At 42.5% G+C, this 15,636-nt stretch overlaps 1 protein-coding gene across 10 annotated transcripts in view; it reads left to right on the plus strand.

Annotated features, from left to right (window-relative positions):
- Synrg (synergin gamma) overlaps positions 1–15,636 on the plus strand; it is a 70,889-nt gene that overhangs the window by 28,399 nt on the left and 26,854 nt on the right. For all 10 annotated transcript variants that reach the window (XM_028772500.1, XM_028772502.1, XM_028772503.1 and 7 more), the window contains 3 exons: positions 1,949–2,079; positions 2,281–2,343; positions 8,137–9,069. In XM_028772500.1, the coding sequence (XP_028628333.1) occupies positions 1,949–2,079; positions 2,281–2,343; positions 8,137–9,069 (1,127 nt within the window). The remainder of the gene's footprint in view (positions 1–1,948; positions 2,080–2,280; positions 2,344–8,136; positions 9,070–15,636) is intronic.

A 15,636-nucleotide genomic window follows, 5' to 3' on the forward strand; every position in this document is an offset into this window, starting at 1 on the left:
TCCAAGAATTGCCTACGCAGATGCTACTCATTACACTATTCTATCCAGAAAAAAAAATGTCCACAGATAAAACTATCTTCATCTAATTGTGAAGTAACTGTTGTTTTGCTACAAAGAGAGCTGTCTGGTACCACTGGTGTGATCCTTGTAAAAATGTGCATTGTCTTAGGCCTGCCATTGCTTATCAGATGTCCACACTTCCACACAAGGATCAAAAGCAGAATTTACATCTTGGCTTGAAGAACATTTTACAAATAGACTTTTATCTTAACTGTCTTACTTCTACAGCCTGAGCCCTCTTTAAAGAAGTCTTATGTTAGGTGGTTGTAATTTGTCTTTAAATACTAAGTATACATATTTGGAATCTCACTGTTAAGTTACTGCAAACTGTAAGTTAAAAACCACAGAAAGTTGTTTTTTTTTTTAAGATTTATGTATGTATGTATTTATTTAATGTATATGAGTACACTATTGCTATCTTTAGACACACCAGAAGAGGACACTGGCTCCCATTACAGATGGTTATGAACCATTGTTGGTTGCTGGGAATTGAACTCAGGACCTCTGGAAAAGCAGCCAGTGAACCTAACCACTGAGCCATCTCTCCAGCCCCCAGGAAGTTGTTCTTTAATGATCTATTTTCAATGCCTTTATGATTTAACCCAACAATCAGACCATCATTAAAAATGTCACACACACACACACACGCGCGCGCGCACACACACACACACACAGACAAAAAAAATGGTTACTGAGAGTTAATGTTTATTTTCAGGAAAAAGGACATTGTTTTTAGTCATTTTTGGAGTTTATATATAGTTTCTAACTTTTGAGCAGAGAGCCATAGGGCTGCGGGCGCAGCCTGGTTGGCAGCCTACATATCCTGTTGTATAGGAAGTCCTGGTCAGAAATTCAGTGTCTTCCTCAGCTACATGAAGGATGCATGACACATTGTCTCTTTAAAAAAAAAAATTACATTATTTTTGTGAGGTGGAGGTAGGTGCTTGTGTGCCAAGGTATGCATGTGAAGTCAAAGAACCACCTTTGGTTCTGTTCTCTCCCTCCACCATGAGATCCTGATCACTTTATCCACTGAACAATCTCATCAGCCATTTTGTTTTGTTTACTGGTAGGAAAGACTAGAGAGAAGACTCAGTGGTTACATTTAAGAGTACTTGTTGTTCTTCCATAGTGAGGGAAAGTTAAGAGAACATAGGGGAAAAAAGATGGCCGTTTCCTTACTCGTGGGAAAGGCAGTAAGTAGGAGAGAAAAGGCCTGCCTAGCAACAACAATCATCCAGGCGAAAGGATTAGAAAACAGGAGGAGTGGGGTCTTATAAACTGCTCCCTCCCATCCCCACAGCTATCAGCCTACTTCAGTAAAGCACTTTGGAGTTTGTTGTTTTCCTTAACTTGCTCTACATTTCTGTCTGTGGTATTTCCCAGGCAGTCTGTCTGCCCCACAGAGTTCCATTCCCAGTCCCCAGCTCATAACTTGCTGTTATGACACTGAATTTCTGACCCTCCTGCCTCTACCCCCTGAATGCTGGGGCTACAGCAAGCTTCTGGGGATCCAATGCCCTCTTCTGGCCTCTGGGTATACCTAAATACATGTGGCATAACCACAGACTTGCACAGTTTGTCTGTTTGTTTGTCTGTGTTTGTGACAGGATCTTACTATTAGTATCTCCGGTATCCTGGTACTCACTATGTAGACCAGGCTGGCCTCAAACTCACAGAGGTCCACCTGCCTCTGCCTCCTGAGTGCTGGAATTAAAGGTATATGCCACTATGCCTGACATACATAAGTAAATTTTTTAGGAAGAAAGGAAAGAAGGAAGAGAAAGGGCAGAGAATTGTGTCCTCTGACTCCATTCGAAGCCCTGTGTGGTGATGAGGGAAGGGCTCAGTGGTCTGAGCAGTAACACAGGTTTCCCCTTCTTTGCAGTGCTCCCCTTCCTTGCAGTGCTCCATCACTCTTGATCCCACTTCCTGGAACTAAAGCCTCCACAGATAAATATGCAGTGTTTAAAGGGATTTCCGCTGACAAGCCCTCTGAAAACCCTGCTTCATTTGGAGGTAAAGACAGTTTATCAGTTGATATATCTGCTGCCATAACTTTTAATTAAGTTGTATAAACCTTTAAGTGGCTCACTTTGTATTGACTGTGTTAGATGCTGCTCCGCGTGTTAAATATGTTTGCACAGCCCAGAGTACTGTGCTTCTCGGCTGTGATCTCTGGATTCCTCACTGTAACGAGCTTCTGTCTCTCTGTCACAGAGTCTGGTGATAAATACAGTGCTTTCAGGGAACTCGAGCAAACAACAGACAGTAAGCCTTTAGGTAAGTTTGGATTCCTTTTTTTTTTCCCCTTTGCCAAGTGGTGCGGGGGGAAACAGTGCCTTGTACATGTTAAATAAGTATTTTACCACTGAGCTACCTCCCCCAACCATTTAAGAATGTTTTTTGTGGTTTTGTTTTTAGCGACATCCATAAACATTTGTTTTTTAAAATATATATATATGTATGTATGTTTTTGTTTGGTTTTTATAATGTTTATGAGTACACTGTAGCTATTTTCAGACACACCAGAAGAGGGCATCAGATCCCATTACAGATGGCTGTGAGCCACCATGTGGTTGCTGGGAATTGAACTCAGGACCTCTGGAAGAGCAGTCAGTGCTCTTAACTGCTGAATCATCTCTCCAGCCCCTGTATAGATGTTGTTTTTAAAAACTGGCAATCTAGATATTATAGCACCCACTTGTAATTACAGTGCTTGTGCAGCATAGGCAGGAGTGTTGCCACAAGGTCAGAGCAAATCTGGGTTACATAACTAGTTCCAGGCCAACCTAGTGAGAACTGTCAGAGTTGCTAGGAAGGCCTAGCTGGCTGGGAACTCACAGGGATCCACTTGTCTCTGCCATTCAAGTGCTGGGATTAAAGGTGTATGCCACTATACCCAGCTGAAAAGAAACTGACATATTGTTGCTACATGGTACAGTAATACTGTGCTGCATGCTCAGACGGCAGGTGTCTTGATTCTGAAGTCCTTAGTGGTTGCTGGGATGCCTCCTGAGTCAGGACTGTGATGAGCCAAGTAGCACACAGTCTTGTGGGGCAGGAACAATCTTGGTTGGGGAGCTTCGAAATTACAGTGAGGCAGTGAGGCTCGGTTATTGAGGTGCTTTCTCAGATCTTGGGTAATGTCAAATCAGTCCAGTTTCCTCTGAAAACAGTGTGTTGCCTTCACTGGAGTCTGCCAGGCAACTTAGATCCTGTGTCAGAAATATGTGACTGTTCTATCTTGACATTTCATAAGAACTGTTCTCTATGCAGAAGATAGCTACCAGTCCAAATCAAGACACTTTTTACATCAGTGCCTGGTATAGTACATGGCATTATTTATGTTTTCTTGTTTTCTCGTCCATTATTTGGAAAGAAAAACACTGTAGAATATCATTACTTCAAAACAGCTCAGGGCTGAGGAGATGGCTCAGTGGTTAAGGACACTTGCTACCAAGTCTGACAGCCTGAGTCTTGTCTCCAGAATCCACACGGTGAAAGGAGAGAACAGCTCCTGCCAGTCATCTATGAACTAGACACATATGCATGTGGTAGCATGCATGTCCTTGTGTCCCTTTGTATGTGTGTGCACATATACACCAAATACTTAAATAAACCTAATTTTTTTAATTAAAAAAAAAAAAGCTGGCTCTGGTAAGCTCATAAATCTCAGCAGGCCCTTATGCTCGTTCTCCTTGCATAGCAAGTTCAAAGCCAGCCTGGGAAACAACAGGAAACAACAGCTGTGACAAAGCAGAGTGTCTCATAAGGCAGGAATGAGGCATTTCACATTCGAAGAAGTGGGGTATGGCACTGTCTGACAGCTGGACAGCCACCCGCTATAGCTTAGACATCGTCGTTGAGAGTTGATCTGCACTTCCTACAGAGAGCCTAAGTGTGGGGTAGCACAGCTAATAAAGAAATACATCTCCTCAGGATTTTTCCTCACTAGTGACACAGTCCTAACACTTAATACTCTTCAAGGACTAAGATCTTTAAGAAAAAAGAAAACATCATATTTATATAAAATGAAAACATGGAAGAAAGCAAGACTTGGCCTAATTAACATTTTACCAAGTGGCATTCCAAAGCTTCCAAGCCAAGATGTGTGGCTCAGTGTAGAGTAGATACTTAGAATATACAGGCAGGTTCCTGCTCTTCATCCCCAGCACTGCTAAGTTAGTCCATTAATTGAATGAATGGATGGATGAATGAATGAATGAGTCAGACATTAGCTCAGCTATTCAGGAGGTAGGAGGGTAGGAGAGATCAGTTCCTATACTATGTTGTGTTTGACTCAAGTCACCATTGTTCAGGATTTTCAAAATTGGCTATGATTTAATGATAAAGCTGAAGAAGTGTGGTGTGTGTGTGTGTGTGTGTGTGTGTGTGTGTGTGTGTGAGAGAGAGAGAGAGAGAGAGAGATCCATGTAGCTTGAGTAATCCATAGATTGTAGCCCAAACCTTAACTCTGCATATTGTAGAATGTGTCTGCTCTCCTGACAACGCAGCCACATTCTGCCTCATGCACTAAGTACTCAAAGCTGACTTCTACACTTTTGCATGGAGTGGAAAATACTATCTACAAGTGACGGGGTGTCATAGATATTCCATTGCACCAGCATTTCTCCACAGGAAGGGCCACCTCTTAGAATTCAGTCTCTCATAGGTCTTAGGTTCTAGCAACATTTCCTTGTGTTTCGTCCAAGTCCTTAGGATGCAGAAGCCAATTCTCCCTCTATGGTTCAAATGTGAACTTTAGAGGAATCTTGACTTCATTTCATCTTCGGCAAATTTCAAGTTGAGCCTGGTTTAATGTCAGGATTCTTTGCGTGGTGTGGTGTCAATGATCATGATATAAACATTTAAGATTTTTATGTAGATAAGTGGGTTTGCGTGCACGTATATATACCTACCCCATTTGAGTCTGGTGCCCACAGAGGCCAGAAGAGGGCATTAGATTTCTAGGAACTGGGGTTACAGTCAGTTGTGTGCACCCATGTGAATGCTGGGAACTGAACCCAGTCATCTGAAAGAACAGTTGGTGCTCTTAACTGCTGGACCATTTCTCTATCTCCGTAAATGTTATTCTTAGTAGAGACAACAGGGAAGGGTGGTGGTGCCCAAAGTGTAAGCAGCCCCATAGTCCTGCTTCCTCATCCTGAGCCCAGGTCTGGGTCATCTCTTTTTGACTTGCCTGCCTTCATTTCTCTCCATGTCACTTGGTTTAAAGCCCCTTGAGTTACTAACTTTCTTCAATTTAGGAGAAACTGTTTTATTCTCCTAAACTTTTTGAAAACTTTCTTTGAGTTGAGCCATTTGTAGTACAGACCTTTCCTACCAGCTCTTGGAAAGTGGAGACAGGAGGATGAGGAACACAAGGTCATCCTTGGCTACAATAACAAATTTGAGCCAAACACTAGAGGGAATGTGGGTGTGCTGTGACGTAGAGCCTCTGCAGGACCGCACTCAGGAATGAGTCCCCTGCGCCGCTGAGTGACAGTCTAATGTCTCCTTGTAGGTTAAGCCAGAGCTGTGTGTAAGTTCTGAACAGTGTTCTGCATAACAAAGGGACACTTCTTGTTAGAGCTTTAGCTAAATACTCCCTTAAAATTTTCTCAGGGCCTAAAAAGTTACAAAGATCAAAGGAGGAACTTGAAGAATCCACAAGCTAATGAAAAAGCTCCCAGTAGAACAAGAGTCACTCCAGCTAGTTAACTTACTGACGTCATTCTCTTTGCCGTTGACTTATGAACCCTCTCCCTTCTATTTCCTTCAATCCTTTCACCCAGTTTACAGTTCTGATGGAAAAATTTACAGTTCATCATCAGTAAGTTTAGTTTGCTGTGTGATTTGTGTTTAAAACTCAGAACCTGTCAATTTCACAGATATTTCAAAGCAACACATCAAAATTTTATTTAGGCCATGATCTGGACATGGTAGCTCATGCCTCTAATTACAGTGCTCATGAGGCTAAGGTACGAGAATTGTCATGAGTTCAAGGTCAGCCTGGGCTACCATGTGAATCCTTGCCTCAAAAAACCAAAAATGACAAAAAAAAATTTAATTTACTACTAATGATCTTTTCATTTATAGAAATAACTCAAATGTCATTGATGCATCTGTAAATCCTAGGGTAGTTCTCACATTTTTATTTTCTGTCAGTTTGTGAAATTGACTTATGTTGTGTCTTGAATACAAAAATTATAGGAAACTTGAAGGCTGCTCCTCTTTCTCATATTTCTCTAACACTATGGGAGGATTTGTATTGGTGACTTTTGCTAGTAAATAAATTCAGCATCAGATTAAAAAGCAAAATTACATTGTTTCCAGTGCTTCTTCTCTTTGGTAAATTAAAGTGTCAATCATGCATGAGACCCAGTAGGTTTGAAGCCCACCTCTGTGGCAGTTTTAGAAACTGGTTTTAGGGTTTGTCTTTAAGTACATTTTACGGTTCATATACATTTATGTTTATTTAGGAAAAACAATTTTTTTAAAAATTGGTAAGCTACTCATGGTAGTGAGTGCATGCCTATAATCCCAGCACCTAGGAGGTAGAGGCAGGAGATTACAAATTCAAGGCCAACATGTTCTATCTGGTGAATTCTAGGCCAACCAGAACTACAAAAGTAGACTATTTGAAGAAGAAGAAGAAGAAGAAGAAGAAGAAAAAAAAAAACCATGCAGTGGTGGAGCACACCTTGAATCCTAGCACTTGGGAGGCAGAGGCAGCTGGATCTCAGAGCTCTGAGTTCAAGGCCAATCTGGTCTACAGAGTGGGTTCCAGGATAGCCAGGGCTACACAGAGAAACCCTGTCTCAAAAAAGGAAAACAAAAAGAAACAAAAAAAAAAGTGGAGGCAAAGTAGCAAAGAAATTTAGGCTTTTATTTTTTAATCTCCAGAATTGGCAGTCATGTTTTTAGATATTAAGTGATATTGGTTGGTATAGCAGTATTCACGCTTGGTACATCGCTGGCTTTCATTAAGTGGCTTATCCTAGTGGGTTTCATCGTAGGCCTCAGACACTGTAAGAAACCTGAGGTTATCTGCATCACGACACTGTAATTGTGAGTGCTACGATTAAATACTAGTGAAGAACAGAAATCTTATTAGGAATCATGGTTCCAAAGTTTAAAGACTAAGTTCTTGGGAGTGGGAAAAAATGGCCTCAGGATAAAAATGCTTGTTGCAGAACCCCATGGTCTAAGTTCAGTCCTCAAAGCTCAGATTTAAAACAAAGGAGAAAAGAGTCAACCCCCAGAGCTGTCCTCTGACCTCCATGTGGATGCTTAACTTGCTTTTCAAATAAGTAGTTATTTTTTCAAAGATTTTTGCAAAAATATAATCAAATTAATGTCAGTGTAATTGAACAAGACCACATTGTAACCTCTTTTGTTCCTGTGTGTGTGTGTGGGGGGGGGTGTCAGTGTGTGCGAGTGCTCAGCCCTGAACCTAGGCCATGGTTGTATCATGCATGAGTTTGACACCAAGCACTGAGCTACGCTGTTAGCATCTAGTAATGGGGTTGTTTTATTTATTGTTGTTGGTTAGTTCATTGGTTGGCTGGTTAGTTGGTTGGTATGTTGGAGACCTGGTCTTGTTATGTAGCCCAAGTTGGCCTCACCTTGTGGTCCTTCTGCCTCAGCTTCCCAAGTCCTGGGAAGGTGTGTGACACAACACCCAGCTTCTAAATCTTTTTAAAGTGCTTAGTTGTTCAGAGTTGTACACTCCGAATACCAGATGCAGGATTCTCTCAATACTTCATTGATACCTTTGATCTTATTTAAAACTATATAATGTTTCATTTTAATGGGCTGCTATTAGTGTGCCTCTCTGGAGCCTCCAGCTTCTGGTTCATTTCTGTCCAGCAGAGGAGAGAGTCTTGAGCAGTGCTTGCCTATTTCCTTATCACTGGCTTTAATGGAGAAACAAGTGGTCTGATAAGAGTGTGGACCATGGTTACTGCCAAGCCAAGGGCGGACGTACAAAGTTACACCTGGGTTTAGTGCGTCATGTGCCCTGTGGTCTTCTGCTCAGCATCCTTACTGAACTGCACTTCTTTCTTTCAGGAGAGAGCTTTGCGGAGTTCAGACCCACAGGAACCGATGACGGCTTCACTGACTTCAAGACCGCCGATAGTGTGTCACCCCTAGAGCCACCGACAAAAGACACTTTTCCATCAGCTTTTACCTCAGGAGCTGCACAGCAGGCACAGACACAGGTGAAAACCCCTCTGAACTTAGAAGACCTAGATATGTTCTCCTCAGCAGATTGCAGTGTCGAGAAACCTGTGCCCTTTTCAGCTGCATTTAGCACGTCAAAGTCAGTCTGCACGAGACCTCAGCCAGCAGGTTCTGCAGCAGCCTCAGCAGCACTGGCATCCGCTAAAACTTCTAGTTTGGCAGATGATTTTGGAGACTTCAACCTCTTTGGGGAATATTCAAACCCTGCATCTGTTGGGGAGCAGGACGACTTTGCAGATTTCATGGCTTTTGGTAACAGCTCCATTTCATCTGAGCCAAAAGCAGATGACAAGTACGAAGCCCTCAGGGAGGAGGTGAGTCCCGGCCCCTCGTCCAGCAGCACTGTGGAGAGTGCACAGAACCCACCTGCTGCGGCAACCAAGTACGATGTCTTCAAGCAGCTTTCCCTAGAGGGAGCTGGACTGGCCATGGACGAGTTCAAAGAGAACACTCCTTCCACAAAGAGTGACGATGACTTTGCCGACTTCCACTCCAGTAAATTTTCATCCACGAGCTCAGACAAATCCCTGGGAGAAAAAGCAGTGGCTTTCAGACATGCCAAAGAAGACTCCGCCTCTGTGAAGTCTTTAGACCTCCCCTCCATCGGTGGCAGCAGTGTTGGCAAGGAGGACTCTGAAGATGCGCTTTCTGTTCAGTTTGACATGAAATTGGCTGATGTGGGAGGAGATCTTAAGCATGTCATGTCTGATAGCTCTTTGGATTTACCAACAGTTAGTGGCCAACATCCTCCTGCCGCAGGTGAGGAATTGGTGAGATTGCTCTGGTGATGGTCATGTAGATATCAGAGATGACTCTGTGGGTATTGTCTGACTGACAGACCAAGGCTCTGTCCCGTTACCTCCTCAGATCTCTAGGAAGAGCTAATCTGCAGTTGTCTGTCTGCTTGAAGCAGTGTTAAACATGATGCTATGGAAACCTTAATCTGTGGGTACTCTGACTGCTCTGAAGCTTAGATTGGATAGCCAAAATAGTTTTATTTTGACACCAATACTCACTTAGTATCAGAGGCCGATACGGACCCACTGCTCAGTGAACCCCACATAGCCAGGAGTTTTATAAAGACTTTGGCAGTGTGTGCAGTGTTTCTTCATTCCTGTGAGAGGGACCAGCAGCGCCTGCTCTCCCCTTTTGTCTCCTCTTTGGTATATTAGGGTTGCTAAGACAGTGTTCATTTGGTTTACGAAACCGACTCTGACTAGGCCAAGAGAGTAAGTGAACTCCCCCCACTTGTAGTATAGTTTCCAGCTTCTCTGAGAAGAGGGAAGAGGTCACTTAGGGATGCTCCAAAGGTCAGGGCCTGGCAGGGAGCAGACCTGTTTTCAGTATTACTGTTTTACAGTGTTACTGCAAGTATTAAGTTGTAATAACCCTGTAGATGCTAGGCTAGGGTAGCTACTAACCTCTGATGTGTGAGAACCTCTTTTTAGGGAGCCCTCTTTAAACCCTGTGTGGCTTTACATGTAGCAGTTTATTCTCTGGTCCAACTTCCTGTCACAAGAACTAGATTCCCAAGTGTCCTAGTTTTTATTTAGTTTTTTTTTTGATATGTATATAGAAAGATAAACCTATTTTGTGGCCTTTAATAATGAGAACTATCTTGGTATTATGTATTACTCTAGAAAATGTTGTGTGCACATGCAGGGTTTGTTTCTCTACCTGAGAGGGACAGGTAAGACACTGTAAGTTTACAGGCTCAGCAGACATTGTGAAGTGCTGTAGAGTCCGCAGATTTCAAACTGACAAATCGTGTCCTTTGTTACTAAAATGTTGGCGGCTTCTTATGCTGGGTTTGAATGGGAAGCAAGTTAGCAATGATCCGTGCCCTGCCTGCTGCTGGCCGCGGGCTTTCCTGGTGCAGCAGGCAGGCTCAGCCCCTGATACCCTTCACTAGTAGTTTCTCCTGTTTTTTTCTTTTTCATATTTTTCCCTTCAGTGTTATTTGTTTGATAGGATGCTTTGTTATTTTTAATATGAGCTGCGTGAGCCACAACACTTGGTTGCAAAGGGGCATTGTTTCTTAAACAACATTTGATTTTTATTTAAAAACAATTTCACAACATGTATACTAGCCTTTTGGACTCTGAAGTTATTAATTAGAGGCTATTTTTCTGAAAATGAATCTATATTCTTTCACAGTGCCAAACCACTTATCTTCGTGAAATGAGTTAATGCAGGTTTGAGATGTCTTTTTCCCATCTTTTATTTGGGAAGGAGAGGTTGGCTTTTGACTGAGTTCATTCCAATGGACCTGTTAAATAATCTGTGCTCGATCGTATTCTCTCTGTATGTTTGGAACATTCTGAGAATGGAACCTGTCATGTTCCAGATAGGTCTGTTCAAAGGGAAGAGACCTTAAATACAGATTGTTTCCTTCTATTGTTCTGTAAACTTCCAGTGTGGAAGGAGCAGTATCCATTTCTTCAGAGCGGTTGTTAAGATGGGTTGATGGCTGACCATCTTGCCTACAAGACAGCAAGATTGTTGCCTGAGTAACAATTGGACAGGGTGAGCCACAGGCATTGCCTCAGGCCACTGTAACTTTATTTTACTCTTTCTCTTGCTCACCATGGAATCGATTGCTCTCTTAGTCTGGAGATAAAAAAGACATCCTAAGAAATAAGAAGTGGGCTGATGGAGAAAAAAGAAAAGAAAACTTAGATGATTTCTGTCTATGGACCATAATCCTGTTTGGAAACCCTAACTTAACTCTGGAGGGGATACTATCTCTAACCCGTGCTGTTAATTCTTTGTATGAAGGTAGATAGATATACTAATAACATTGCCTGGTTTCTCTCTGCATATCATTACATTTAACCCTTTGAGCCCTTGCTGCATATGATTTCAAGGATGCTGCTTTTCCACCCCCCTAAATTTACTCTGTCTAGCACAGCAGCATCCTGACGTTCAGTCTTTAAGAGCCTTTGTTTGTCTGGCAGCAAGAGCTTACTCTGATCTGTGACTTTCTCAAAGAGTCAGCAAGCCCTCTGGGGCTACCTGCCTGTGAAGTAGCTCTTTTTGACATGGAAAATCTTTGTATTTTAATCAGCGCCTTATTATTTTTGGCTGCTTTTCTGATGTCTTTTTCAGCATAGACACTTGTGTGTGAATGTGCCGTTTGGAACTTGCTTTATTCTCTTCCTCTGCAAACCCTGGCCTGCATGCTTACTCTGACAACTCCTTTCTAGCTCTTCTGTACCACTCTCTTCTGCGATCTGTAAGTCCTGTGTTAATAAACGATTCTTTGGCATATTTTGAAAGTGTGGGGATGTGTGTAATTTGTGTTTTTCAGTTAGACCAAAGAAATATCTGGCAGGTATCAAATTGAAGTCATAGTGTCCCTTGAAACTGGTTTGTTTGGTTTGTTTTCTTTTTTTTTTTTTTCCTCTTAAAAAAGCAGGGATACAGTTTCACCTTTGCCCCTCATAAACCCAGAAGTCCTTAATGTGGCCTAGAACTGAAGTGTAGCTTTAGGCTCTCGAGCCCAGTTGGTAGCATGCTTTCGAGCATCCATAAAGTGCTTGTCTAATCTCAGCACCAAATAACTCAGTACATGTAGAAACATATTATTCACAGTCTTCAGCAATGCAAAACTAAAGTTTAGCTAGGGGAGAGATACACACCAGTGATCTCGCCTCTTGTGAGGCTGAGACAGAATTGTGAGTTCAAGACAAGCCGAGGATATATTTAAAGAGTAAAACCAAACACCAAACAAAGAAGTCCCAAAAGAGTGGACGGGGGTAACAAAGCAACTGTGTCGTCCTCCAACCTGTATACCAGCACATGACATGCTGGTGCTCACACATAGACACATGACACACACAACGGTAATAAGTGTTATAAACTAAACCTGCAAAACAGAAGAACTAAACATTACACTGTTTTCATTTTTAAGAAAACATTGTCTGGCCTGAGTCAGTGGTAGAGTATTTACAGAGCATGGGGGTTTGATCTCAGCACTGCAGCCAATCAATCAATATATTAATTAACTAATAAAAATATCAAAGACCAGTGAAAGTTAGCAATGAGTAGCCATACTTGGAATTATGTGCTCCATTTTAGAATAGAGTGAGAACAGGGAACCGTGGAAATAGAATTCTTTTTCAGGTCACAACCCCAAGCCACGTAAAGATTTCAGGGAAAAGATGTTTCAGTACTTCCACTTTACACGTGATTTGAAGATTTGGGGTTTGTTGTTGTTGTTTTTAAGAATTCCTGGAAATGGGAATTTTGAGTAGGATTCCAGAAGTCACTTTGGTATGCCACCCAAGAAAGGAAAAAAGTTGGGTGTCAGGTGAAATTTACTCTAGGAAAAGCCAGGCCTTCCACTTGAGATGTATATGTGTTGAAAGTTGAGGGAGGTGACTGTTAAAACCTTGTACAAAGTGCTCTGAGTTTTAACCATCTGTGCTGCTAACAAGCTGGGGAGAAAAGCTTCAAGCTAGAGACCCCAGCAGCCCAACCGCTCCCCCCCAGGGCTGTGGCTTCTGCAGTCTACCAGGCGCTTTAGCTCCCTGATGGGCAGAAGTGACCGACCCTGTGTATAGCTGTCACTCATTGAACAACTCATTGTGTCTAGACACCATCTTATTTTTAGGGGGGTAATTTTAACAACATAATAGCACAATATCCGTTGTATGTGTGCACGTGTGGTAAAGACTTACATTCTGTGGTATAGGTTCAAGTAACACTGTAGTTGTTTGTCCTGATGCCAGAGGTAAGATACAGTTGGCTAATGCTTGTCTCTGTCGGTGCATGAAACATCCCACAATCATGCTGGTTCTCTGCAGCCACTCTGTTGCTCCTGTTAGAATCCATGCTGGCTATCAGAGGAAACAGATGCACTCACAGAGAATACTGGTAATGTCACACAAGCTGTGCTAGCTTCTAAAATCATTGAAGGGCTTAGATGATGATGATGATGATGATGATGAGTTGTTGTTGTTGTTGTTGTTGTTGTTGTTCGAGACAAGGTTTCTCTGGGTAGCCCTGACTGTCCTGGAACTTGCTCTGTAGACCAGGCTGACTTTGAACTCTGAGATCCACCTGCCTCTGCCTCCCATGTACTGGGATTAAGGACGGGTACCACCTCCTGTCGGTTATTTTTATTTATTCTTCTTTGTTTGGTTGATTTGAGTCAAGGTCTCACTATTGCTGCCTAGGTTGATCTTGAGCTCCTGAGTTTGTTATCCTCCTGCCTCAGAGTAACTAGGACTACAGGCACATGTCACCATGCCCAGATATTTTTACTTATGTATGTTTATTTATTGCATGCTAAGCAAGTACTCAGATACTGAGGTACAGTCTCAGCCCAAATTACTTTTTCTTTTGAGTGGCTTCTACTTAGTTCTGTCATTTGAGGACTTTTGACAAGTTGTTTGGGAAATGCCAGCCAAGTGATTCTGAGAACATAAGAGGGCCACATAAGCAGGAGGCTCTACCTCCTAAGTCTGCTCTCAAGCCTTCATTGTACTTAACATCTTTTGTGCTCACTTGGCATCATTAGATTTCTATTGTTTTTATTACTTTTAATTATATGTATGTGTGTGGGTGTGCACTTGAATGCAGGTGCTGCAGAGGCCAGAGGTATTGGATCCCCTAGAGCCGGAGTTGCACGCATTGTGAGCTCCCAGGCACGGATGCTGGGTTCTCTGGTAGAGCGATGCATGCTCTCGACCTCTGAGCCCTGTCTCCAGCCAGGGATTTTCCTGACCCACCGTGCACAGTCTTACTGTCTTGTTGACTTCTAGACTCCTCTGAATTTAGTATTCTCATGCTTACAGCTTCTTTTTATCAAACTTAAAGGCATCAACATAGAAACCTGAAGATGCTTACAGTGTGAACACAGTTTAAACCATAGCATCACAGGAGTCAGTACAAACAAACACAGACAGGGACATTCCTATACCACAGTGTCACAGGAGTCAGTACAAACTCAGACAGGGACATTCCTATACCATAGCATCACAGGAGTCAGTATAAACTCAGACAGGGACATTCCTATACCATAGCATCACAGGAGTCAGTACAGACACAGACAGGGACGTTCCTATACAGATTGGAAAACAAGAAGGTGGTCAAACAGTGTTTTGTAGGCTGTTGCACGGTGAGATCACTTTTCCTGTTCTCTGCAGCAATTCCTTCAGGATGCTTCAGACTTATCAGAACACAGACCAGGCATTACAGTTAGTGGAGAATATTTTCTAAGGGAAGATTGGGCCCAAAATGGGGAGAAATGGAAATATGCAAATATTTCATGGTTTGTGTTGATAAATGAAGGCTAGGTTAATTCTGTATTGGCGGGCTCTCTTTGGGCCAGCAAATGTTGCTACTGCTATGTAAAACACTTGACAGTAGTGGGATTGTACATATAAAAAAAAAAAAAGAATTTTTTTCCCTTTCTCTAAATTCCTTCCTTAAAAGTCAGTAACTTTTAATCTCTAAGACATACACTCATGGCTTTAGAAAACATCCCTGGGGAAAGTAGGACGGGTGAGGGAGATATGTCTGGCCTTCTGTCTCCTGTGGGGGCAGCTACATGCCTGGAAATACCTTGTTTTCATGTACAACGTGCAGCCAGAGTGGGTTTGAATGGGGTTCACTGCCTGTAGGAGAGCAAGCCACATCTTGATTTGATCCATGATGGGAAGGGGATTGTACTATTTATTCTTTTGCCCTTTGTCACGGTGAATTCCTGGTTGCAAACAAATCCATGTGTGAAAAAGCACACAGTTTGCTTTGTTCCCTGGGCCTCATTGCAGCGTTCCCTAGCACCGCCCAGGAGCCCGCTGGAGGGCCCAGGAGCCCGCTGGAGGATCGGAGACACAGTAGTGACGATTCCTTTTATTGTGGCCAGTCCCCAGTTTCTTTTTTCTTTGTCTCTCACAATTTTCAGAATCCGGCTGTGAAATCGCAAAGCCACCTCTAGTCACTTCGATGATTACAACATCCTGTGTCATTTTTTTCCCAGCCAGGACTCCTGTCCTTCATGCCAGAGACCTTGTGATTTATTACTTTTGAAATCTTTTTTTTTTTTTTTTACAGTGCTATGTGGAACTGCGTCGCTAAGCAAACAGGGAGCTACCAGTACAAGAGAACGGGGAGTTTCCTTGTCTGCTCTTTACCGTCAGTGAAGTGATATTCCAACTTTTTCTTAGAAAATGGTTTACCAGTATTCACTCTACCAAAAAAGCACACTCCGGATTTATACTGTGTATAGATGCTAAGCCTTAGGGATAGATATTATGTAACTGTTTGCTTTTGGTTCTTATGTAATTCCAGCTTTGGTGCTTACAGATTCAAATTAAT

The sequence above is a fragment of the Grammomys surdaster genome, unplaced genomic scaffold (assembly GCF_004785775.1).
Source record: "Grammomys surdaster isolate TR1022 unplaced genomic scaffold, NIH_TR_1.0 213, whole genome shotgun sequence".
NCBI classification, from domain to species: domain Eukaryota; kingdom Metazoa; phylum Chordata; class Mammalia; order Rodentia; family Muridae; genus Grammomys; species Grammomys surdaster.